The sequence below is a fragment of the Triplophysa dalaica genome, chromosome 9 (assembly GCF_015846415.1).
Source record: "Triplophysa dalaica isolate WHDGS20190420 chromosome 9, ASM1584641v1, whole genome shotgun sequence".
Taxonomy (NCBI): Eukaryota; Metazoa; Chordata; class Actinopteri; order Cypriniformes; family Nemacheilidae; genus Triplophysa; species Triplophysa dalaica.
The window spans coordinates 16,068,177-16,093,230 of NC_079550.1; the positions used below are offsets into that span (position 1 = coordinate 16,068,177).

General features: G+C 40.3%; 1 protein-coding gene across 13 annotated transcripts in view; it reads right to left on the reverse strand.

Annotated features, from left to right (window-relative positions):
- msi2b (musashi RNA-binding protein 2b) overlaps nt 1–25,054 on the reverse strand; it is a 224,939-nt gene that overhangs the window by 23,270 nt on the left and 176,615 nt on the right. For 7 of the 13 annotated variants that reach the window (XM_056756453.1, XM_056756454.1, XM_056756451.1 and 4 more), the window contains exons 9-11: nt 22,028–22,142; nt 16,400–16,474; nt 2,206–2,328 (exon numbers count right to left, since the gene is read on the reverse strand). In XM_056756453.1, coding sequence (XP_056612431.1) covers nt 2,206–2,328; nt 16,400–16,474; nt 22,028–22,142 — 313 coding nt within the window. The remainder of the gene's footprint in view (nt 1–2,205; nt 2,329–16,399; nt 16,475–22,027; nt 22,143–25,054) is intronic. The other 6 variants (XM_056756455.1, XM_056756456.1, XM_056756448.1 and 3 more) reach the window with 2 other exon arrangements.

The window sequence follows — 25,054 nt, forward strand, 5'->3', positions numbered from 1 at the left end:
TTTCAGGCTAAGTTGGTTTCTTTAGCTGAGTGCTAATCAGAATCAAACATGTCTGATTGGGTGGAGAGGCATGACTGATTGGCTCACGCTCTGTCGACTGCGTTCCTTCAAACCGTGCGCCGAGCCACTTTTACGCCTGTCTGCCAATTACAGTGGGGTGGATAGCTGTCTGCTGGAGTGCAGTGTCAATGGAGACAACTGTGTGTCTGAGAGAGAATCCTGAATGATGCTTATTTTTAACTGTAAAAATAAGATATAGTTTCTGCTAGCAAATATCCCCACAAAGTCATGCCAGTACTAGTGAGGACATTTTTTGGTCCTTGTGGCGAAAAAAGGTTCAATCAAACTTAATGATGTTTATTTGAGAATGTACAAATGCAGAAAGTTTTCTGTGATGGTTAGGTTCAGGGGATAGAATACACAGTTTGTCCAATATAAAAATAACAACTAAAGTTTGTATAAAACACAGAAACCCAACATGTGCTTGGGTGTGTGTGCAATATGTGTGGCATGTTTGTCTATGGGGGTGCAAATTTACGTTTGACTAACACTGACTATAAATGCAGTAAATGGAATAAATGGCAAAATAAAGTTATGAATAACCTAATAAAATTGGGGTTGGCTAAAAACATCTTCAGTTGAAAGAAATTTATGATAAACAGAGATAATATATAATACATTTTATATCTATAATAATATAAAATATATCGCTACGTAATATAACTTCAGCTGTAAATTTTTAAAAAAAATAGAGTTAATATATATAAAGTGTTAATATATATACAGTATAAAGTTAATTTTACATTAACAAATTGTACATTTACCAAATCTGTTTAATGAACACAGAGAAAGATATTTGGAAGATTGCTTTAAAACCAAACAGTTCTTGGCACACCATTGACTACCATAGTAGAAAAAATGACAATGGTAGTCAAAGGTGCTCCATAACTGTTTGCTTTCCTACATTCTTCAAAATATCTTCTTTGCATTCAACAAAACAAAGACATTTATAAAGATTTTCTTCCCACTAAGGTGGCCAAGAACTGTTTTTTACAATCATCCTTCCAAATATCTTTCTCTCTGTTCATACATTTATTCAGATTTGGAACAACTTGAGGTTGAGTAATTGAAGACAGAATACAAATTTTCGGTGAACTGTTCCTTTACTGCCCATAATATGTCTTGCTACTGAATTAAACCTAGCCTGTATTTAACATTCTATGCATTTGTCAGATTCTTGACATTAATTTATATTGCAATCAAGCTATAAACTTTATAAGTTCCTGGGAATCAATCCCACAAACTTTGCGCTCCTAACATAATGCTCTACCAACCGAGCTACAGGAACACATTTTCATCCTTTGATGAAAGCAACCGAACATATACTCCACTATATATGTTTCTGTATCTATACATCACGATCTGTTTATTGGCGTGTAAATGTGTGTGGTTGTAAACCGATCACATCATGCTCCGGACCCACTTTTTGATGGCCAATTAGGCAAGACCATCATTTCCCATCGCGCTAAAGGCCAGACGTCAGTGAGAAGGCCGAGGGCTGTTCCTCCCTGCTGTTTATTTATTTAAGTATCCTTGTGTCTTACAGACAAAGTCAAATTGATAGATTAAGCTATCCAGCCTCCAGATCGATAGCCGCGGCGGAACGAGCGAACAACTGGGAACTGTTTAATGTGCAGAGTATGTGTTTTCTAGTCAAAGGCGAACAAAGTTTGTCCGAATGACAAGGGAAGGCATTAAGGAACCGGAGCGCCGACGATTAAATGTGAGAAGTCGACAAACCATGAGAAATGAAAAGGCTCAACCGTATAAGTGCGTGTGGAACGGTGTTGTGTGGGGTGAGGAGGGGGGTTAGCGTAAAAAACACTGCATCCACAGTGAAGTAGGAACGGTTGAGCAGAAGCTGCACCCTGCGCCCTGATCTGTTACCGACTATAATTCTGACATTAACTAAATTAAGAAAAAAAAGGAATCTGGTCTCGGACCATCAGCTAGGGGGCAACTTCTGCCAGCACCATAAATCACATCTACAACGGGAAAGGAGGGGAGCAGGCCTCGAGTCCTACCCTTTCCCTTTAACTACAGAATGTGTATTTTTGTGTGTGTGTGAGAGAGGACAGAGGCGGCTAGAGTTAAGAGCAGCGTGGAGAGAGCAGCAGCACACAGATCTACGGCCAGAGCGTTTACCTGGCCCTGTGCTCTGAGGGTATGCTGCGTAGCCGCCTCTTCCACGGGCCCCCCTACCTGAGCCACGCGCCGCTGCCACAGCTGCCGCCGCCGCTACCGGACCGTACGCTGTTGCCGGGAAACCTGTGCGGGGGGATGGGGTGGAAGAGGAGAACAGAGGTGAGGGAGACAAATCAACAGGGGAAAGGAGAGATGTGATGTGTCACGGAAAGAGGGGAGTGGAAAAAGTGGAATGAGAGGGTAAAAAAGGAGAGGGAAAAATGAGAGGAGAGGATAAATTAGAAAAAAAGCAGGATCAAGCTACCTCTTAAACATTTTCTGACACATAAAGTGTGACTTGCTGCAGGTTGCGGTAATGCAGCACATGCCGTGGGCGTCTGTGGAGCGCAGAGGAGGCTGCGGTAGCCCTAATGCACTCTGGGTATTTCTGCATGGGTGACCACGCTGCTCCTTAGCTTATCTGTTCCGAGCACACAGCGGGAGGGCCCGACAGAGGATCAACCTTTCGGATATGCTGCTAAGCTTATGTGGCCAAGTTACTATGATAAACTAATTAGATTTCTGTTATCGTGTGAAATATAAGCGAAGTAAACGCTTCAGTAAGGCATTAAGAGTGGAAATAAAGCACTGCAGTTATTCAACAGACTCACATTAACCTGAGAAGAAATAAGAGCTCTTTTGCCCTCCTGTAGACTGAAGACATAAAATCACTTCAGTTGTTGGCATTATATCAAAGAGGGATTGTAAACTAAATATGTCTACTCATGTCCGGATGATTAAAAAATGACTTCAGTGGCATATGAAAAGTCTAAATCGTATTTTTATGATGCTTGACTATACAGTATGATGCTTTACACAAATGTAGGTACATTTTAAAAAAACTTATTTATATATATTTCTGAACGCAATTTAACTTACTCTAGTAATCAATACAAAAGTTAATGCGTCCTCAATAAATAAAATAAAATAAATAACACTTACTAGAATAAAACTCAGGTTCATTTTCCTAATAATGTTAAAACACATTTACAGAAATGAGCCTATCAAAACTACTTTATATATATAAAGCTTACAAGTCAATGCTCACTAAAGTATTTAATGTCGTCAGTCAAAAATATTTAAATAACACAAAAAAATCTGTCCTCTTGAGTCTCCAATTTACATTTTTTGCATCTATTTTTCGCATCAAATTTCTTTAGTTGGCTCAGGTTAAGTTTTTCCAAATTAACAAATGGCTGTTGAAAAGATAATTGCCAAAAGTGATACATTTCGAAATCCTTTGGTGAGTCAAGTCCTGCCTCATGGTTCTTTCCCGATACTGCTGCCCTCTCTCCTCCCACCGTTTCTGTCTCTCTCTACTGTCTTCTCAAAAATGAAGTGTTGACAAAACGTTATATGCTTTTTGTCTTGCGAGTTCCTTTGTAATAAAGCGTCTGCCAAACGAATAAATGTAAATGACAAAATACAAATAAAAACCTCAATGTTATGTTACCATTCATTTGAAATGTTTGTTTTTTCAGTGAAGATATGTCCAGATAGAGAGAACCTTGTTTCAAAAACAGTTATTGATCCTCAACACAGGTTACATCATTTGTAAGCTGTTCAAGATCAAATACAATTCAAATAAAATACATTTTTTGCAAAGCACTTGCACTAACTGCTATAAAACGCAAGTTAAATGTCTTTAAATTCTCTTCAGTATCCCAAGTCAGACTCATAACAAAATCACAAATTCGCGGATATAACACGATCTGAACAGCGTCACGAGACCAGAGGCAAGAAGGAAACCGCAGCTCGACTCCCATGAAAACAGAGATACCCACAAAGAGCCGGTAAGATTATCCAGCGGAACACTATAGGGTTAAAACCAACCATGACCGGCATCACCAACATAAAAGTGATATGGAATTCAGCCCCACGCTCCCTACTCTTTGTAGTACACTTAAGTCATTTATCTCCGTGCCGGCACTTATGTTTGGGTGGGAATGAAGAAGTGAGACAGAGAGTCCTAAAGCCGAGCGAGCGAATCATCCTCCACCACCAACCGTGGCGGTTTATGCCTTGAAACCCAATCAATCAGGAGAATAATTTGGTCTCTAGGCATTGTGGACTGATGCTACAGACACGCCGGGACCAGGGTGTTGCACCATGGCCATGATTTGTGAGCAGGCTTGGATGAAAGGGTCTCCATCCTCTCCCTGGTTTAGGGACTCTTTATGGCGGTATTACGAGATTCGGCACCAGGGATTAATTGCTCGCGTTCAAGTGCCCTTTAATTCACTTACACTGGGATAGAAACAGGTATCGGGAAGCAACAAGCGATGCGTGCATAAACATTTACCAGCAAAATTCATTCTGAAATGGACACTTTATCCCCAAATAAAATTTATGTCATCATTTAGACACCTTCATGTTGTTTGAAACATGTTTATGGTTTTTCTTCTTCTGCGGAACACAAAAGATGATATTTTGAGAAATGTCTCAGTGCTTTTGTGTCCACACAATTGGAAGTCAATGTGGGTCAGTGTTGTTTGGTTAATGATGTAAATATCTTCCTTCGTGTTCTTCAGAAGAAAGAAAGTCATACATGTTCGACAGAGCTAGAAGCTACCTATCGCGCATGCTAAAACACGTGTCCTAGGTATCCGTGTGCGTCTGAAAAAGAAGGCGAGGATGCGAGCGTGTCCGTGTCGTCGTGCCCGCGCGTGTGTGTCAAAGAGACAGAGAACCACTCGGCTCGCTCAAATCTGCAGTGTTCAAACATCATAATTAAATATTATCATTTTAGTGAACAATGAAGGACATCCACTCAAACGCTTCATCAAAGTCATTATTATAATATAAATATAATTATAGAGCAGCTCTCTAATTAAAACACACATCTTTGGCTGCAGCAGTCCGTTCATGATTGAAAGCCAATAGACAATAACTGGGTGACGCTGGCAGATGGTCGGGTTCACGAAAAAGGATGGATGATAATTAGCCCTGTCTCTTATTGGTTCCCTCCTATTCTTCAGCACAGACACCCTCCAAACCCTCATATTAGTGGCCTTAATAACCTTTCATGTGCTGCTAATGCCTAATCAAAAAGAAGTATTTAGGACAAGATTAGCTGTGGAGTTGAACAATAGGACTGACTGCTTAACATCCAGATAAATGAACGTACGATCTATATAGCAGCTAGTGTTGAATATTTCAGAACAACACGGGTGTATTGCACGTGTGAGATTTAGCATTGTCAATCGCCGATTCTTTATTGAAACTACTGAGCTTGACACAGTTCATTTTGCTAATATATTCACAGAATTTGCATGTACATGAAAGAGACACAAGGACAATCACAGCATTAAAATAAATGCATGGTTCAAACATTAGATGTATAATAAATAACTACATCTTAATTTTCAAGAACAAAACATTTCAATTAGTATTACACATCGCTTTTCTATTTAATTTTACTGAAAGTTTCTTTTTAAAACTTTTGTCCCTACTGATCACAACATCATGCCCCATTACATTTTTTCTACGTTGAAGGTGACACAATATGTAAACAAGGGTACAGTTCTTGCACGTAAAAGCACATTGAAGCAGTTTTACTTAACTTAAAGCATATATGTATAATTGCAATATAATAGTAGTTTTAATGTATTAATTATGCCTTCTTATGCACCTTATAATGCATTGCAATGTCTTATGAATAATTGTAATTTAACATTATAACACTTAGCAATTCATTGTTACACTTTGCATTTTTAATTTGGTTATAATTCTTTACAAAAACATTTAATGTATTAGAAACACACTATAAACATGCATCATACCCAGTGTTGTGTACGTTACTCTGAAAAAGTTCTTAATTACTTGTATCATTAAATTGAATTAATTTACAAATTATTCTCTCCAAAAAGTATTTAAATACTGAATTACTAATTACTTTCTATTTTCTACATCAACCTTGATTTGAATTGATTCAAGGATTGACATGAAATCGCTTATTTAATTAATTTAAAAATAAAATAAATAACCAAATCAATTATTATCATTAAATGACCAAAGTATACAAATGTAAGAAGTATACATAAAAGCACATTTTAAAGTTAGACTTATAATTTTGATGTCTCTTCCACTATTGAATATATAACACAGTATTAAGTTCCATTACATCACAAGTTACTGTAATTAAATTACTGAAAAAATAAGAGTAATCCATTACTTTATTATTTCAAGGAAAAAAGTAATTAAATTACAGAAACTAATTACTAGTTACACCTAACACTGATCATACTCTTAAATAACCCTTTAAAATGCATTATACATAAAGGCTTTAAGTTAACTGTTACCAAAAATGTATTAAAGAACTGCAATAAAACTGTTGCTGTAAGACATTGGAAAAAAAATGGAGATATTCGTTTAGCATGTGTTTCGTGAATAATGTCTATAAAAACAAACAAACACCAAACTGATAGAATTTCAACTTGGCAACTGTTTTTTATGTTCCTGCGAGACTGCATTTCACCCAAGGTAAATATTAGTTTTAGACCCACTTATCTGCTAGCTCTTCTGAACAGGACTGACTCTCGACACGAGCAGAGCATCTCTCAGACAATGGTAAACACGTATCCTGCTGTGTCTTGTCAATAGTCCCGTTAATTGTGGTGCCGGTGAACTGCACTTTTTCTGAGTGGATCCCCCTCCACCCCGCAATCATTTGTTTGACTTCTGTATTTTATGCAGTGTGTGATAGAAAAGTAAAAGTTCTGCAGAGAAATTATCCATTCAGGAACAGTATAAACATCATGGAGTTAATTCATAGAGCATGCCAGTGTTGTACAAGTTGAATCCCCTTGCACTCCATGAGGTTACTGATCGTAATCCCTGTTCAATAACATATTATGTTATTGCATTTTATTCATTTAAAAAAACGAACATTGTTTGTATATGATCGAGACAAAATGTGTCATAACAATGCAATTTCATACGCTTTAAAATGTATTGAAAGTACTATTACAATTTATTTTGGCTAAGAGAATCACTTTACATCGGAGGTGGAAAGTATTATAGAGGGGGATCGAATCGTACATGACACCGGCTCTTCGTTTCAAAAGGGGAGGGATGTGGAGCTTTAACATGGGCGAAAGGGGACGCAGGGTGGTGGGGGCAGTGTTATCCCCCAGGAACAGCTTGGCAGAATCAAATCAATTTCATGGCCTCTCTATTGCTGAGGACATAACGCCAATATTTAGTTTCCACTTTTACCCATTTTTCCAGCCTGTTTGCTCTGTCAGTGGCTGTGCTAGGCTGGGTCGGACTGGCCTGGAGGAGGGACAAGGACACATCTGTTCCACCCCGGAGCTCTGGAGAAGATGCACTCTTCACTCAGCCTCTCTCTCCCAAGCTATTTCCTCCCGCTGTCTCCTTCAACCCCACACTTTTTCTTTCTCACTGCCTTCTGGGACGTTCCATAAAACAGGTGCCTTTTCCATTTCAAATGGTTGGGATATAATTATGTCTTCAGAGAGGTAACGGAGTTGATGCTAACCGAACTGGCAGTTTTACAGTTTAATTTGCCACGGTTTAGTGAGGTGCTCAAGGTTGTGAAGATACAAAGTGCTTCTTGAAAAGAAAATTATATTTCTACAAATAATACATTTTCAGTTACTGTAGAATCATGGTAACAGGGGTGACAATTTTAGATCATCCCTGTTTGCAAACACAACTAAACATCAGATAAATGTATAATAAATATGAAAATTGTCTCTGAAAGAATTCTCTTCTTTAAAAGATGATTATTTTATTATAATATCTTTGATTTATGGAATGTGAGGTTTAGAAAAAGTCTAACTAAAAAAGAAAATGTTGGCACTGGCTCGCTTTGCAGAACTACCCTCTCGAATCATCTTGATGTGTCTGCAAATGTTATAAGCACTAATGCCTTTTTGTTTTTTGCCAGCAATCCGCTGGAGAAACTCCAGTTTGGACTGCACACCGTTTGTTTTCTTATGCAGAACCTGTGAGTCATAAAGACATTAAATAATTAGATACGGTCGCTCATGATTTTAAGTCATAATGGCCATTAAATGAGATTAGTGAGGCTGCTTACATTAAACCAGAAATGGCAATACATGTGATGAATTTTCTATTGAATGTATCAGAACATCATTTAAACTGCTGATGAAAATGGATCAAAGAACAGGAATCGTGCCCCTGCTTTTCAACCACACTCAAAAAGCACTATTAGTTGATGTAGCCATTATAAAAGACATTCAGATGGAATGAATTAGAAATGCGAGCGCTAAAACGAGCATCATAGAAAGGAAGGTGGATAAAAGAAATGTGCGAGAAAACAATCTCGCCGACCATCTTTTCATCTGGCAAACGAGAGGTGAGTCATGCTACTTTAGCAGAAGCCCTTGACTTGCATTACTTTCAAAAGGCCCTTTCTGCCGAGCTATCAAAGACTGCTTGAAGCCTGGGCAATGAGCCTTCCAAATGCACAAGCCGGAGTGGCGTTTGCCAGTGGAGAACTCCTCCTCCGGCTCACATTCTCGGCTAATGAGGGTGATGATGGTGAAGGGAACATGGGACGTTTCACAGTTTCGCTCGTCACGGCTCTGGAGCCTCTGGTTATGGGAATTACAGGTGTGAAAAGCGAGGGTCAACGGTGGCTGTAGGGGTTCGACTGCTTGATGCGTGTGAATTCAGCTGCCTGGTGTGGGCTAACGTCTACCAAATTCATTCAGTATTACAGGACACACATCGGGTTCCTAGCACTAAAAAATACTAAGAATACCTTAGCAACCAGATTGATATAATTTTAACACACTAGAAATTATCTAGCAACAATGTACAGAAAAACATTAACACACAGCAAATACCTATAAATATTTGCAAATACCAAATATCCATAACTTTTAGCAAAGTTGAGCAACAACTGACCAGTAAGCTTTTAACAATGACTGATGTTGGGTACGATTTTACAGAAAATGGCAGTTAGGCATCATTCATCCCACGTAAAGATAAAATCGTAACATGCAATTTCTTGTCACATAGAGAAGCAAAAGATTGCAGCTTTAATAAAAGACACGTCTCCCCAACACCAAGCCCATTAAATAAAAAATATCCCAAAGAAAATTCTGATAATGTCACACGTGCCTTCACAAATATTTCCTCTTACCAAACAAGGCATATCACTGATTACCTTTGTGTCCGTACTCAAAACCGTAGAAATCTATGCCGGTCTGTTTATGATCAAAGGTTAAATACCCAAGCAATTTTTTTATTGATCTCAAAAGCACATTAAGGGGAAAACATTAGAATGTATGAACGGCCACAGGGAGCATCGCACACAAGGTGTAAAGCTGTGTCTGACTAATAGTGCATCTTATAGAGCAATTTCTGAAGGCAGAAGGCATGACCAGATTTCTTCAGTGCATCCATCATCTCAGGCTTGTATAAAATGGACCAAGAGGCCTTTTTTGTAGCATCACAAAACAGCCACATGGTTGGGTGTACACATTACAAACCAAGTAAAATCATATTGAATTAGCAAAGTATATATTACAGGATTCATCTACAGAAAACTTGGATTTTGGAGGTGTTTGGGAAGGTGTATGTAACGGCTCACTGGGACACTGGTTCCCACTGAAGAACACTGGTAACCATTGACTTCCATTGTATGGACACAAAACCACTGAGATATTTCTCAAAATATCTTCTTCAACGTTCCACAGATTCAGGCATTCAACTCCATGACGGTGTATAAATGATGACAAAATTTTATGATTTGGGTAAACTATCCCTTTAAAAACTGATTTTTTCCTCTTGGTTCAAAGAGGAAATATTTTGTGATTTTTAAGGTCCTACTTTGGTTTATGGAGTGTCTAACAACAAGTTTACGTACATACACGGTGTAAAAATACTTTAATTTTCTAATAATAGGCAGTTATTGTTATTTTACTTCTCGACCGACTCTCAAATGATTCGTTCAGCGATTCATCTGTCTAATCCCCTCCTTTGTGTCAGCCTGATCTGATTGGTCAGATGGTCCACTCTGCTGTGATTGGTCTACCGTGTGCAGTGTCGCAAATGGAAATAGGCGGGCATTACACGGAGTGACGCAAATCCGATCCGGATCGTTCGCGTGATTCAGAGTCGACTCATTTTTTCCCAAGCCAATAACTTTGTTATTTGTTCACTTTCAGCTTTACAACTTGGCAGACTGTTTACATTCACACACAGCAACATTACACAATGCATGTCATTTTAAGAACATTCTTTAAGAATACAATTAGAAGTAGGAACTTGAATCGCTGTTCACGTCCAATGAGGACGCCCATCAGTAAATCCAAAATGCCTTGTGCTAGGCAAATAGGATTTTAATTCAGAACCAAAGTTCAACTCCAGCCTGCGAGAAAGATCAAGAGATTTTATTGGGAACGGCACATGGGGTCAACAGTTTCCGAAAGGTGACCATTGTCATGCCGCTGAAGAGCAGGCCATCGGGGAGCAGAAAGATCTGGGTCTGACCAGTCTGCTAATGTCAGAACCCGACTAGACATCAGCGAGACCTTATACAGCTAGAACAAACTGACCTGCCTCCCCCGCGGGTTCTTGGCCCCCTGGATTCAGGTCCAATCACTGCCATCAGCAGGGGCACATATAATGAGACCGTGGCCCAGGGACAGATCTCTTGTACTGGCAGCCTGCCGCCCTATTCTGCAGTCATTCTCCTCCATGATGAAGGCAATTACCAGGCAGACAAATACTATGTCCCTGTAGGGGAGGGGGCACAAAGACTAACCCATGAGCAGACAAAGTTAACGTCTTATCAAATTAGATTTTTCGTAGAACGTCTGAAGCCATTTAGCTTTTCACTGATGAAGGAGAGAACCTGTAGTCAGAACAACAGGTAGACATGTCTGATAATCTGATTGTAAATTACATGAAATTTCAAGACCATATACAAGTATTAAAACTAAACATTAAAGTATATATATTTTTAAAATAGGTTAAAAAAATAGTTAAACAGCTAGTATTGGTTTTAGACTTTTTAACGAAAAATTCATGTGGGTCACATTAAATGTAAGCAAAACGCCTACTTTATGGCTTCAACTAAGTTTTGGGATAATAAAATGTCAAAATTTGGTGGAAATTATGTTACATTGTCATTCAGTGTAACACAATATTTATGTACAAATTCGAACAACATGCTTATTTTGACTTGCACATAATAAATATATAAAAGAATAAGGGAGCATATTACATTTTATTGTGGTTTAAATAAGTAAAACATTCTTAAAGAAAATGGGCAAAACCTAGGATAGTGGCAAAAAACAACAACAAATTAGAATTTTAGTGTCTTTTAAAATGTCATAAATTGATTTTTGTTGTAAATATGCCTTACAAGATTGTTACACTGAATGACATTTTAGTGAGTGTCTCCTGTAAATCAGGGAAAATTGTATGATATTTATTTTTTGCTTATCGTATGGGTCTTTGACCCATATAGTAACATAAATAAATTGCCAGTTGTTTATATTGTCAATTGTTTACTGTTTTTAAATGATAATCTTAATATTCTTAGAAATAAAAACTTTTATGACTTTTTTAAGACTTTTAAATATGAATTGTTTAAAAATAAATAGATATTATATATATAGACCTCGGCATCATAGGTTTGTTGTTTTTATACTACAATGCCACAATGATATCACCACCTCTCCAGATTTCGTTTGAACATTACAAGTCAAAAATCTACAAAAAAAGCCTTCATCTACAATACAGTTTGACTGCATTTGGCCATCGTCAGAGCTGAATTAATTGCAAGCTTTTATAAGGAAGACTAAAATAAAGCAGGCATTAAGAATTATAATACAGTGCTCCCTATTCAACAACTGTAAGTATAATAAAGTAAGAAAACGTGATGGAAAAAGCAGCACACATTAATAAGAAGTTGTTCCATTCACAGCAGTGTCTGAATTGTGGATGTGATACAAGCTGATAATTAAACCCATACTGGTTAAACGCCTCTGCAGTGCACGCTGGGATATATGACAGCGATTCAGCCTGACTGTGGGGAACTGTAGATGAGTCATCAGCGAGATTACAGCAGGCAAGGGCGCATGAGACAGCCTGTCTAATCTATCTCTATGATACGACCTCCAAACTGACCCGGCCCACCTTCGCACAATCAGGAAATACCCTGAAATGAAGCTGAGTATCCGTTCAAAGTTTGTCGGTGTGTATGCCGAGTGTGTGTCCGGCTCAGCACTGCCCGTTTTGAGCGTGGAAAGCGGTGAATGTGTTTGCCTCGCGCCTACCGAGTTAATAAGCACCCTTTTCAATTAGAGCTAATTTGGGTGAAGAGCCGATCGAGGTAGCACAGCTGCAGGAGACGGCACTGGCGCCTATTCATCCGCTCTCTCTCTTTCTCCCTTTCTTTCTCAACGGGTCAAAAAAAGAAATCGCGCCGCTTTCCAAAGTCTGTCGGAGCTGCCAAGCTCGACAAGGGCAGGGCTCATATCACCATGTCCCTCAGCGAAAGCTACTCTCTCCCTCTTTCTGCCATCTCCCAATTTCCTCCGCTCCTTTTTTCTCCCTCACCACCCACGTAAAGAGCATCTCTGGTCAGCCTGAGCAGCGTCTTTATTTGTTTGTTTGCGCTCCAATATCCTGCGAGGCCGGTCGTGTTATCTGTACGACGGGCAGGCGCAGGGCCTCGTGTTACAGAACGGAGAGGGGGCCCGTCCCCGACAGCCTCTGTGTTTGCATAACTGATTGGGCCCTAATCAAAAGTGAAGCATCAATTCCAGCCCTCCTTGTTCTTCCTCGTGAGGAAAAGAGAGGGATAAATGGAGGAGTGAGAGCTTAAGGATGCTGTTCTAACATATCGCTCGTTCCAACTGGGCCGAGAGGGGCGGTGACCTTGACGGCAGAACATCCTTCAGCTCTCATCAGCACCAGCTTCGTCAAATGCCAGAAATCACGGTAGAACAAAGATGAGAAGAGATGATTCGCTGCTCGGGAAAACAGAGAACGCTAACAGCCTAATGTGAGACGAGATCAAACAGGGGATTGTGGGAAATGTGGGAAAAAAAGCACAAAACGACAACAAAGAATCACGGCTGAAGGTGATCATGATAAAATGACCTTTTTACATTCCCTTTGTTATAAGACGTCTGCTTACCTAAACTGCTATGCTCCTTTACCAACGATAATTTAACGGGACAGGAAACGGGAAAGAATTTAAAATTATAAATGAACTAATTATGTTTCTGTAATCTATAGATTTACAACAATATGAGAATATCTTCTCCCACATCTTGGGGAAAGCCTGTTGGATGCACAGGCTTGCGAGAGAGACATTAAACATGCCTATGGGTTTTTGGATATGCTTCTTTTGGATTTACAGTCTCTGAAACAGCCTTCTCTGTCTCATAAAAATGAGAGAAGAACAACGTGTGTTTGTGTGTCCCGGCAAACGGGGAGATAACGGAGAAGGTGGCCTGATCCTGTCAGCTTTTTCTTATCTTATCTAGCAGAGGACATGTTAGTATGAAAATGACAATAGCAGCAACACCAGCTCCTACAGCATCATTGCTTGTTTATATCTATATGTCTCTGGGGCAAAGAAAACACACTAAATCCATCTGTGATCGAAGTCGTTCCCGAAGGAGGACTATAAAGCTCTGTGTATACATTGTGTATTGATCATAAGCACATTTACATTACAATGTACTTCGGTGGCATTGACATGCAATTAATCATTTTGGTTTTCATTTAAAATCCAAACAAGGTAGCCTGCATACATGCATTCACTCGTACGTGCTCCATCCCCGCGACCTGTAACAAATCCCGTCACCTGTGTTCATTGCAAGAAGTGCCTTGAAAAAAATGACTTTCTCTCTTTTCAACAGTCAATTTTTAACCTTCGCTGCAGCCGAGCTTATAGTAAATCCCAGGTGCTACAAGTAGTCTGGAGAAAAGCTTTTTTACCCTATATGTTCAACACCAAGGTCATTGACAACATCTGAAATGAAAGAGTAAAGGGGGCCCTTTCTGAGTGGCGTGAGGCAGATCATTTTACAAGAAAAGCCGGGGGATTATACGGAAAGAAAAAAGGCTCCTTTTTTGCGCTAGAACTGCAGTTTAACTCGAGCCGTTCGCAGCCTATTCTGCAGTGAGTCATATGCCAGTGAGACCTTCAGCTCTGTGTCCAGGGTCAATATCGCTAAAAATATGCATTCGATACACTCAAATGCTTTTCAGCAACCGTTATGAGACTTTTGGCATGAGTGGACCTGTACGTGTTTATTCGGTTGCTTATTCTTAGCGTCAGGTAGGAGTAAGCGTACAGCCGCTGCACGTATTTCTGAGGTAACTGCTAGTCTGTCGATGGCGTAGCGTTGTGCTAAAACTACTTTCTGAAGAGAATGAGCCCACGATGTTTTAATCCTCCTAACCGGGTTTAGTCACAGCAGCTATTCCTCAAGCAGCTGCCAATTTCCTCATTATCCATCACCCCCCTTCATTTATTTATCGGCAGTAGAATATTCTGCCTGCGCTCAACGGTTAGTTTGGGGCGTCTGTGAGGATTGTTTGAGGTTTATTTGTGCGTCGGCTTCAAAGGGGATGACAAAGTGTTATCGGTGCTACAACCAGCTTTACGCTTAACAGCCATGAGAATTTCATAGTTTATAGATGCGGATGAGGCACTCCGAGCGAGTAGCAAACACGAACTTATGCACCAAAATACACTTGCAGTGCTGCATTATATTGCCCTGATAACACGGGTACGTCTGTAAGATGTCTGGTTATGATCTAGAAAACATCTAACAAACGTCTTAGAAAGGGCAGTTACATACATAAACATCTTGCAGACATCTTCTAGACGTCTATATGACATCTGACAGGAGACATCCAAGAGATGTATGGTAGATGAGCAAACAACCCAAAAAAAGGTCTTGCAGTTGTAAATGTAGACATCAAATAGACATCTCCCAGATGTTTGAGCGCTAAGAGGGTGAAAAAATGCGATGTGCCATAACTTGGTACAATGTGTAATATATTATATATAACAATGCGTCAGGCTTGTAAAATCAATGACAACTACATACTGTACAAATATGTTTAAAAACACATTCTTTCTCAAAGTTAGTCCACTTGCACTCATGCACATAGCATACACGTCTCTGCCTCAAACGCACATTGCACATTGCGATATACATATTTCTAACGTTTAAATCGTTTTTATAGCACACCCCTAAAACATTAAGGCAGCATAAAAAGCTGGTCTTAGAAGGTCTCCCGGTCTGTGCCAGCTGGCTGGTCTGTTGGCTGGTTTTAGATGGATTTTGTACACTTCTCAATAGGTCAGGCTGGCAGACCAGGTGCCAAAGCAACAAGACCGGCTGAAAACCTGATTGGCTAGGCTAGGCTAGGCTACCCGCTGGATCAGTCTAGTCTGGTTTTCGAAAACTGTCAGGGTTGCAATAAAAAAAGTATTAGAAATACATGGCGTGTGCTTCAAGTAGATTCAATTTGCATTGGCAAGCAGTGCCAGCTACAAGGCGTTGAATTGAGTGCACCCAGCAGAGCTAGATAAATCAGTGACCTGTACATTATAATAAGATATACTTGGCACGTTCTGATTCCGGTCCGGGCCAATCGGTTATCAAAGTCTAGTTCTGAGAACTCAGCCATGAAATAAAGGAGCGGCTTTGTTGCATCACATTTTTCAGACGAAAAAGACTCGTCTTTTTCTGGAATGCCCCAAAGCCCTGCTGAGTCAAGATTTGGGTGCGATTCGCTGAACTCTATTGCATATCTTAACGTAAGAATTATATCTGTGAAGGGAGAAAATGAGATGCCTATGGGCTCTTTTGTAGCTCACATGCTTTTTAAGAGCATCTAATACGGCTGTGTTATCTGTAAAGCCACAATGATATGGATGTGGGGATACAGCAGGGGGCCAAACCAGGCAGAATGTGTGCCTTGTACTGTTGATGTATACTGTTGAGTGCGCCAGTGTGTATTTAAGCATAAAGCACCACAAAGTTTTCCAGCATGGGGTGTACGGCAGGCAGAAAAGGGGGGTGCGTTGGTGTTTGTGAGTCTGCCGGCCAGCAGGGAGGCCATTACCAAACAGCAGCGGGAGACAAGAGCACCACACAGAGCTTAACAAGATGGAACTTACCAGGGAATTGGTAGCTGTAGCTCGGAGCGAAACCAGTGTATCCACGGCCATACGTTGCTACAATGTTTGGATAACCTGAGGGGAGAGAAGAAAATCCAAGGATGTGATAAACCGCCCGGAGATTCACTATCACACCAATAAATCAGTATGCCATTTAAAACACAGACACACAAGAAAAATGGGAGCTCTGACATCACACAAACCCAGGAGTGCTGCAAATCTTGAGGGGGGACCCTATAAAACTGTGAGACTGGGCCCTGCCCACAGGTTGTGAAATTATGCACAAGCATTCTTATTGGTGGTGCAAGCATCCAGTTCTAATATACAAGGTTTAATAATATTGTTGATGAAGACAGTGGTGTTTTTTTACACACTTTTTACACACCCCTATTTATTGTACGCTTCTTCCATGCAAATTTCTAAAAGCAATGGCAGGTCATCTACATCGACCTTGTGACTGCAACAATGCAGCTTGCATGTTATCATTATTGTCTATTGGTGTGGACATTAATGTACTTATACGTTATGTTTAAATTGTTACAACTATGGTGTGAAAGGCCCATAATAGTCTTTACAACAAGTGTTGTGCAGGTGTAGACAATTCAGGCATATTGAGCCATTTGAACACTAGAGGGTGCACACGTAGATTCTTTTATTTAAGAAATACATAAACTTAATATTAATGTCATTTTTGTCTTTCATAAATATTTAAGACAAATTCATATATTTCTAGTAGAACCAAGAAAGGTTTATTTAACAATAATAATAACCCCTACCAATGATCACAAACCACACAACTAAGCGTCTCCTCCTAACGCTGCACTGTAACAGATTAGCTATCGACTCTCCGTGCGCAGTGATGAACGGCATAAACATCACAAGACACGATCTCGCTTCATTCCCTGGGGCTCATCCCTCTTTCCCCTGGCTGAGGGAACGGACATGTCTGCCACTGTCATCTCTCTCTCCCTCCCTCTCTTTTTCTCACCTCTCCACTGTCATTGATCGATAACCCTTCTTTTATAGCTTGCGCTAATCGATCATGAAGGACACGACAGCGCGAGACAATGGCAGGCTGATAGTTGTGGCAGGACATCACGGATTAAAGTCCCTCGGCACCGCATAGCCTTGGCCTCCCGTGCGCTAATACCGTCTGAGGCTCGCCGGCAACACGGCACAAATATGATTGAGCGATTGCAGAAATCATTCGAAAGTGGAGCGCACCAACGAAAAAGGTGCTGGCCGGGAATTTACTCGCAATCTGTTTTTTCCGCCTGTTGTCGTCTTCGCTGAGGCAGAACTTTTTAATGATGAAGCTCGGCCGAGTGAGCTGGCTTCCCCTTGACTATTTTATTATCCGAGATGCATCTCCGGTTGTTTGGGAGCGAGGCGAAAACACGTAATCAGCAGCGTTTACAATGCGGGATGCGACCCAACACACGTGCTCTGGCTGTCTCGCCGCCAGCATTGAGCAACGGACCACCACGCGTCCCTCTTTACCAGGCTACAGCCCAAAGACCCATTGTTCTTATTCTGTCACAATGGCTTATTACTGTGTGAGCCTAGACACTAATTATCTGGCCGACTTTCAAACAGAAAAAACCTGAAAGTGTCAGCCATATTGTGAATGCAAATGCTCCGGGGAACGCTGTCATCATAATATACAAGGGTTTAGAATGAACTCCATTGTGCCGTCATCAGCAAGCCCAACCCAAACTCTGTTGTTTGAGAGATTAGATCTCTTCAGTCTAACGCCAGACCCGTTTCTTTTCTTCTTGAGGGGTTTCAGGAGCACCTGAAGCATCTCTGTAATAGTTATTGGCCGTGCTCAGCGTGTGCCTGCACCGACTGATTGCTACAGGCTTATCCTTGGCTCTCAGCCACAAATGTGAGTCGGTGTTGATGAGAATAAATACACTCCACCTCAAGTTAGGCTAGACATAACTCGGATCAATGCAGTTTGACATTGCAGAGGCAGACTGGTGGGAAGTAGTCTATGTGAAGATATTGATCCTGTCAAAGTTTCTTTGGTAAGGGTCAACGCCATAGCAGAGGCTTAAAAGAAATAACTTGCTTTTATGAAGTTTTCTGTTTTTATTGACTGCTTATGAAAGGGGACTTTTTGTGCCATTTGCGGTAAATGCTATGTAAACCGCAGAGTTTTAAAATCAAAGACCGTTCCGGAGGAGAATTCAATTTTGAGGGAATGAGGCAGAGAAAGGGGTACCGTATGGATACACATATTAAAAAATACCACTCGCTGAAGCATACAGAGGACAATTTTTGGGGGGTGATATATGAGCTTACTCTCTTTCTTCACGTCTCGCCATATTGTATAACAATGAATTTATAATCATGCTTCTTAAACATATTATTACTAGTTCTGCGGGTGTCGTTGGCAGCATGGCGGCCATCTTTAACTTTGCTCTTTTAGAGAGTCCTATGTTTACAAAACCTTAATATCTGGGCTTTTCTGTCTCTCGAGACTATGGCAGCCCTGTGTACTCTACTCTTCAGATGGAGCAAATGCCAGACGCCACACTAAATATACATGACATGGGCTTTTCCTGTGACATTTAGAGAGATTACTTTGAATGTAGAGGGACGGGGTTATGTTGACAGTAGGGGATTAACATAGTGGTCGGGCCAGCACCTACGGGAACAAAATGCAGGTATGCTGAAAGAAATCAAGACAATGCACTTCTGCTGATTTCAAAACGGTGCTCACATGCCCAAAACATGTTCATGTTTGTTTATATCAATTCATGAGATTTATAGAAATTATATTTCTCATGAGTTTTCCAGGACTTAAAAATGTCCAGACCCGTTTTTCCCATGACGGTTCTCCACCTCCTGGTCATAACTATTCATCTTAACTGTAAGAAACCGAATAGTTTGGCCATGAGGCACAGAAGAGAGCTAGGTCTCAACCTTGTGCTCGGGGACAACATGGCATGTGACCGTCACCACAACGGGAGATGTGCATGCGGTGGCGGTAAGATACCTCAGGCTGGCAAGATGACTCATTAAGCCATGCCGTCACCACGACGGGCACCTCTTGTCTCCCGGCAACGCAGTAAATAAAGACTGTCACTTAATCTGGCCTAGTGGCGACGACCTCGCCCTCTTATTTGCGTTATTAATATGCATGCTAATGTGCCCATTTTATGGCTCAACAGTTTCGATTCACTGTAAAATCAATTATCCATCTGGTAAAGCTGCACTTTGCGCTAGCTGAGATGTGTATTAATTTTAGCAAACATACATGAGGACCAGCACAATAAAGATAAATAGCTCGATTAGGTGTGGTAAACACCGCTGCTCAGAGCGGGCCTCTAATGAGATTTCAGCACATAAGGAATTGCAGTTCCTTAAATAATGAGCCTTGTTGATTTTTGTATGCAAATTAGCAAAAGGAATGTTTCGCTGTCCTGCTTTCCAATTTCATTTAGATAAGACGGTGTTGCGATCGAATGAGCGCAACCCCCTTAACCCACTCTCTGTTGACGTCGTCTCCTTTGCGCGACTCGCTTTTCAGTTTGTTCAACACTGATCTGCTTTAAGCCCTAATAAGCTCATGACACCCACTTGTGGCGTAATTTCATCAACCTCAACTTGAGTCAACTTGAGCTGACGTTAGGCGGTTGCCACTGCAGACACTAGACAGCAAACGATGTATGACGATGCCTGGGGGCTTCGGAAATTGACGCAAGGTCTCGACGTGATCGCTATACCCTACCGATCAAAAGTTTAGGGTAACTGAAATGTTTCTTATCATAAAAATATCTTGATCATAGGAAGTATACCTTATAATTTCCCAAAATTATGCTTGACTGTTTTAAATGTTATCTATGTATCTATATAATAATGTAAATAATATATTTATTTGGCTTTTTTTCTTATGTCACTACTTTCTGTCTCTGCTACAATGTTTTTATTGTAAAGCCTCTTTGCAACAATGCAAAATGGTTATAAGCTGTACAGAAATTTGATTTAAAAATATTTTTGTAATGAATCTATTAAATTGAATTTTAAACAAACAATTCCAACTAAATAAACAATTAAGTATAATATTAAATATATTATAATAATAATAATAATGTCAAAATCAAAACCAATAACACCCGTTTAATTATTTTATCATAGAATCTAACAATAGCAGGTAAGTTACCACAAACCTCTGACTGGCACTGTATGTTTCCAGGCAAATCCCTGGATAGGTACACGCAACAAAAAAACAAACACAAAAACTGCCTCAAATAAGGAAAAATTTTAGGTCAGCTTTATGAAATCACAGGTTCATTACTCCGCATTACTTAGATTTTTCTCCTCATTTAGCACTATAATATGGTCCCTTGCTTTGGTGAGGGTAGGTTAGGGATTTGGTGTGGCTGGATGCGGAGCTGGCTGAATATCAATAGCATATTTCACGCGGGCCCTGTGAGGATACTTCATCAAGTCGAATTACAGGCAGGACGACCTCTCCTGCAGCTTCACCCATTAGCTGCCATTCGCATTCTGCACCAGGCATCAAACGATTTATTTGCTTCAGTTACTTTCAGCCGACGATCAATCTCGCAGTAATTATCTCTTGTCACTGGAGCCGGGTGGGGGGTTCGGGGGTGGGAATTGAAAAGAACTATAAGTTTGGGGCGGGGGGGTGATTATTGTCTGAATCTAGGTTTCCTGTCCTCTTGACACACGTCAAATCTACAGAAAACAGTCAACACGAGCATTGCGGGTGTCGGGATGAGCTTGATGGGTTCCAGTCTTCGTGATGGCGCGTGCACAAGCCGTTTCCATGTCGACGCAAGCGAAACTCCCAGTAGAAATGTAGAGGAGTTTCGACTGGCTCGGCAGTCGTAGAGTCGCCAGCAGAGCGTGGCAGCGTTAACGCAATCGCAGTGCCAGCATTGGACCGTCATTCCCGCTGCAATCCCTGAGGAGCACTTTCAATGGGTTGTTGCCTCTCCCTGTCTGCCTGTTTCCACATTATGATTTGCCATTTTGTTCTCTAAGTTTACAGTGATGCACTTGTTCTACACCATCAAGCTCAGCGTGAATGTTTAAAGTGAGCACATTCAGAAACGACGGTTTGTCTCTGAGGTCATCTGGAGACCACCACACTGAGGATGTTTTGATCTACAGTAGATTCACATGAACATAAAAATCCCATTCAGTGCTCTAAAATGTTTCAACATGAAGCCAAAATTTACCCTATTTACATTTAACCCTGGTTTTAATGCGCATAATCTATCAATGCAGGGTTTGCATTCACGTTACTAGAACAACCACAACTCAACCACTAAGACATTTCCCCTAAACAAATTGGAGGGTCATATTCCGATTTTGAATGACGTGAGCGTGAATACATTTTAAAGAGTGAACCGTCCCTTTAACAAGTAACTTGCTCTATCGCTGCAACTTTTCTTCTAAATGTGTCACTTTAATAAAGTAAAATGGCTTGTGAATGCAACATCATGGATAGATGCATGCAAGACAGCACTTTTAAGACATGGTATTTGGGACAGGAACCCATTAACATCAATGATCAACATCATGGCACAGCGACTGACGATATTAACTTATGCGTAATAGTCGGTGATGATAAACTCAGATGTAACTTACTCAGCATGCCCATTCCCAGCATGAAGGCGTCCATGGTATAGGGCAGACCTCTGGCTCTCCCCCGCGTCCCCGGAGGAAACATCACTTCCTTAGGCTGGGCCTTCTTACATTCTACCTGTGGATGGGAAATAAAACAAGATATCAAGTCATCCGTCTACTACAAAGACCCCTTACTGCATCAAGGGCCTATCTAGACATTACAAGAACACTGCTTATTTTTGGCTGTCTAACCTCGAAGCCATATACGATTAAAGAGCACATATGGACAATACATCAGTTGGTGCCAAACTGAACAGAATAAAACAAACACACTCTTGTGTAAATAAAATCACAGGATTTGAGCATCTCGGTTTGTAATGCACTGCCTTATTGTCGCTGCCGTTTTTTAGAGAGCGCTTTTGATGTCTGTGTGTTTGCCAAGGCATGCCGTGTACCGTCTTCGGGGAAAATGTTGTTTTTATCTTGCACTTCTACTGAGAGACGTACCCATAATTCCCCACCGTCTTGCCACTCTAATCTGGTCCTCATCATTGAACTATTTTTTCCCGGGGCACTTCCCCCCTGATCACGACCCCCCCTCCACCCCAGGCCCCCGCCAGCTCCCTGCCGACATGTACTGATAATTTTCCTGCTGTGCTGACTGACATTTCTCCCTCCTCCACAATGCATGGTTAAGAGGCTGCTCATGACAGAACACACAGAGTGGGCGTCGAGAGTGACAGACCGACCACAAACACAGCATCAAAATTAAGTGCACCGGAATGAAGGATCCGTGGGTTTGCGTGGTGACAAGGTAAGAAATATCAACCCCAACATTGTGCACTGTGTAAACAAAGACTTGTCCACCTGTGAGATGTGACTGGGCTTTTTCCGAGCCCAATAAAAGCAAGGATGGCCGGGAAAGGATCATCGTAGCATCTCGACATACTGATTGCCGGTGCATGTATATACTTGCACACAGCGCCTAGGGTAAGTATAGTGGTAACTGCACTTGGATGGTTGAATGGAATAACATGAAGTGACTATAAAGACTATGAGCAGTTCTGGTGTGACGTAACAGACAATCTGCTCTGACCGCGCCAACCGGCACGTCCGTTTACATCATAGACGCTTGCATGCTTTTTTCAGTCTGGTGCACACTATTTCATGATTCAAGCTTGCAAATAAAAAAATCTAAGTCGAAGTGCAATTTTTTTTAAAGTTGTTGTCTTCCTGGCCCAACTAAATTATTTTGATTTTCTACCACCCACAGTGCCTGGTTGTTCTCTAGTCTCTCCATTAGTTAATAAACTTGATAAAAATCCCTGTTTTAAATTTCAGCCGTTAGGCGCTCTACAGCTCCCCAGACGCATGTGTGATATTCATAACCTAATGATACATTTTAATTACCAACCTGAAAAATAAAAATGATATCATTTTTTGAGTGCATTTATTGAGTTTTTATTCGACCTCAAAAATTCTAGTTAATGAATTTTGCTCAGCACATAACACATGCTGGCTGACTGCATGACAACAGTTAGCAGTGAAAGAAACATCCTAGAATTCCAGCACCTAAATCAGAAAGAGATGCAGATATATGTTAAAGATAACACCTCAAACGACCTTATATGTCAACGAAAGCGCTAAATGAAAGCTCAATTTGTACGCCTTAATGCGGCAACTAACTTCGCACATCACAATGCAAATAAATCTGTCTTCTTTCCAAAAACCAGCGCCTAAACCAACAACCACTCATCATCAGCATTCAGGTCCTCGGGACTTCTCCAAATACAACATGCCTTCATTAACCGCTGGCGCTAAAGAGTGTGTGTTGAGGAGAGGGAGAAAAAGTGTGTGTGATGCGTGTAATTATGTCAGTGTGTGGTTTCAGTGATGAGGCCTGCAATCTCTGTGTGTTACTAATAGGCGAGGAAAGCCCGGCTTCCGATCTGACTGTCATCAATGGGCATTTAAGAGCCATGACTGCGGCTCCACATTATTACTTAACTAATTACCCTCGTCAGTCGAGGTAGGCCAATGATGAGCTCCCTTCCCTCACTAATGGAAGTACGAGAGCCCGTGGCTAATGACCTGGGAGTACGGGGCAGCTCTGTTATCAGGCCAACACAGGAGTGGAAAGAGGAGGAAAGGACGAGAGGAGGAAAGGACGAGGGGAGAAATGTTGATAAGTGGACTACTTTACTTTTATACCAAAATGATGAAATCGCCTTTGAAACAAAGGCAATTTAAGGCTGCATACAAACAAAGCTGCATTTTGAAATGTTTTCTCTTTATGAAATAGATGAATACACTATATATGGGGAAAAGTTTTGCCAAAAACTACATATCACCTTGGAAATATAAGGTTCTATCGTTACACTTTTGTCTAGATGACGTTATTGACATATTCTTTGTCTGTGACTTATATACACTTATATATAGTATGTGATGTTTTTTCTTTACGATGTGTATATTTTGGGCCTTTAAAAAACATAAGGAATCTATCAACATAGTTAAACAGAATACAGGAATACAATTCCAAGGTGGTGATATATAACATAATTTAACACATATAATTATAATAATATAATATACTTAAATGTATTATTGACTGGCCTCAAGGTTCTTTACCGTGTCCTAATATCATATAAATCTTTGGATTTATAGCGGTTTTCATACTACATGGCTACCAAAGAAATAACATATTGATTTATATAGAGCTGCATAATATTAAAGAAAAATGCAATAACTTTTTATATAATGTGATAGGATACTGCCTTAAGTTCTATAAAATCAATCATTGATTTAAAATACATCATGCATACACATGCAGATACATTTCTATAAATAGACATACTAACTTATTTTTTAAATTGTTTGCAAAAGTTTTTTTTATATGTTTTTGCAAATAACTGATATATGTCTATTTCAATACTTACTGCACAGCAATGCAGAATGAGATTCTCATTTGAGATATTTTGATACATAATCTATCAATATACAATAAACTATTTTAGTATGTGAACAGAAAGATGTGAAACAAACACT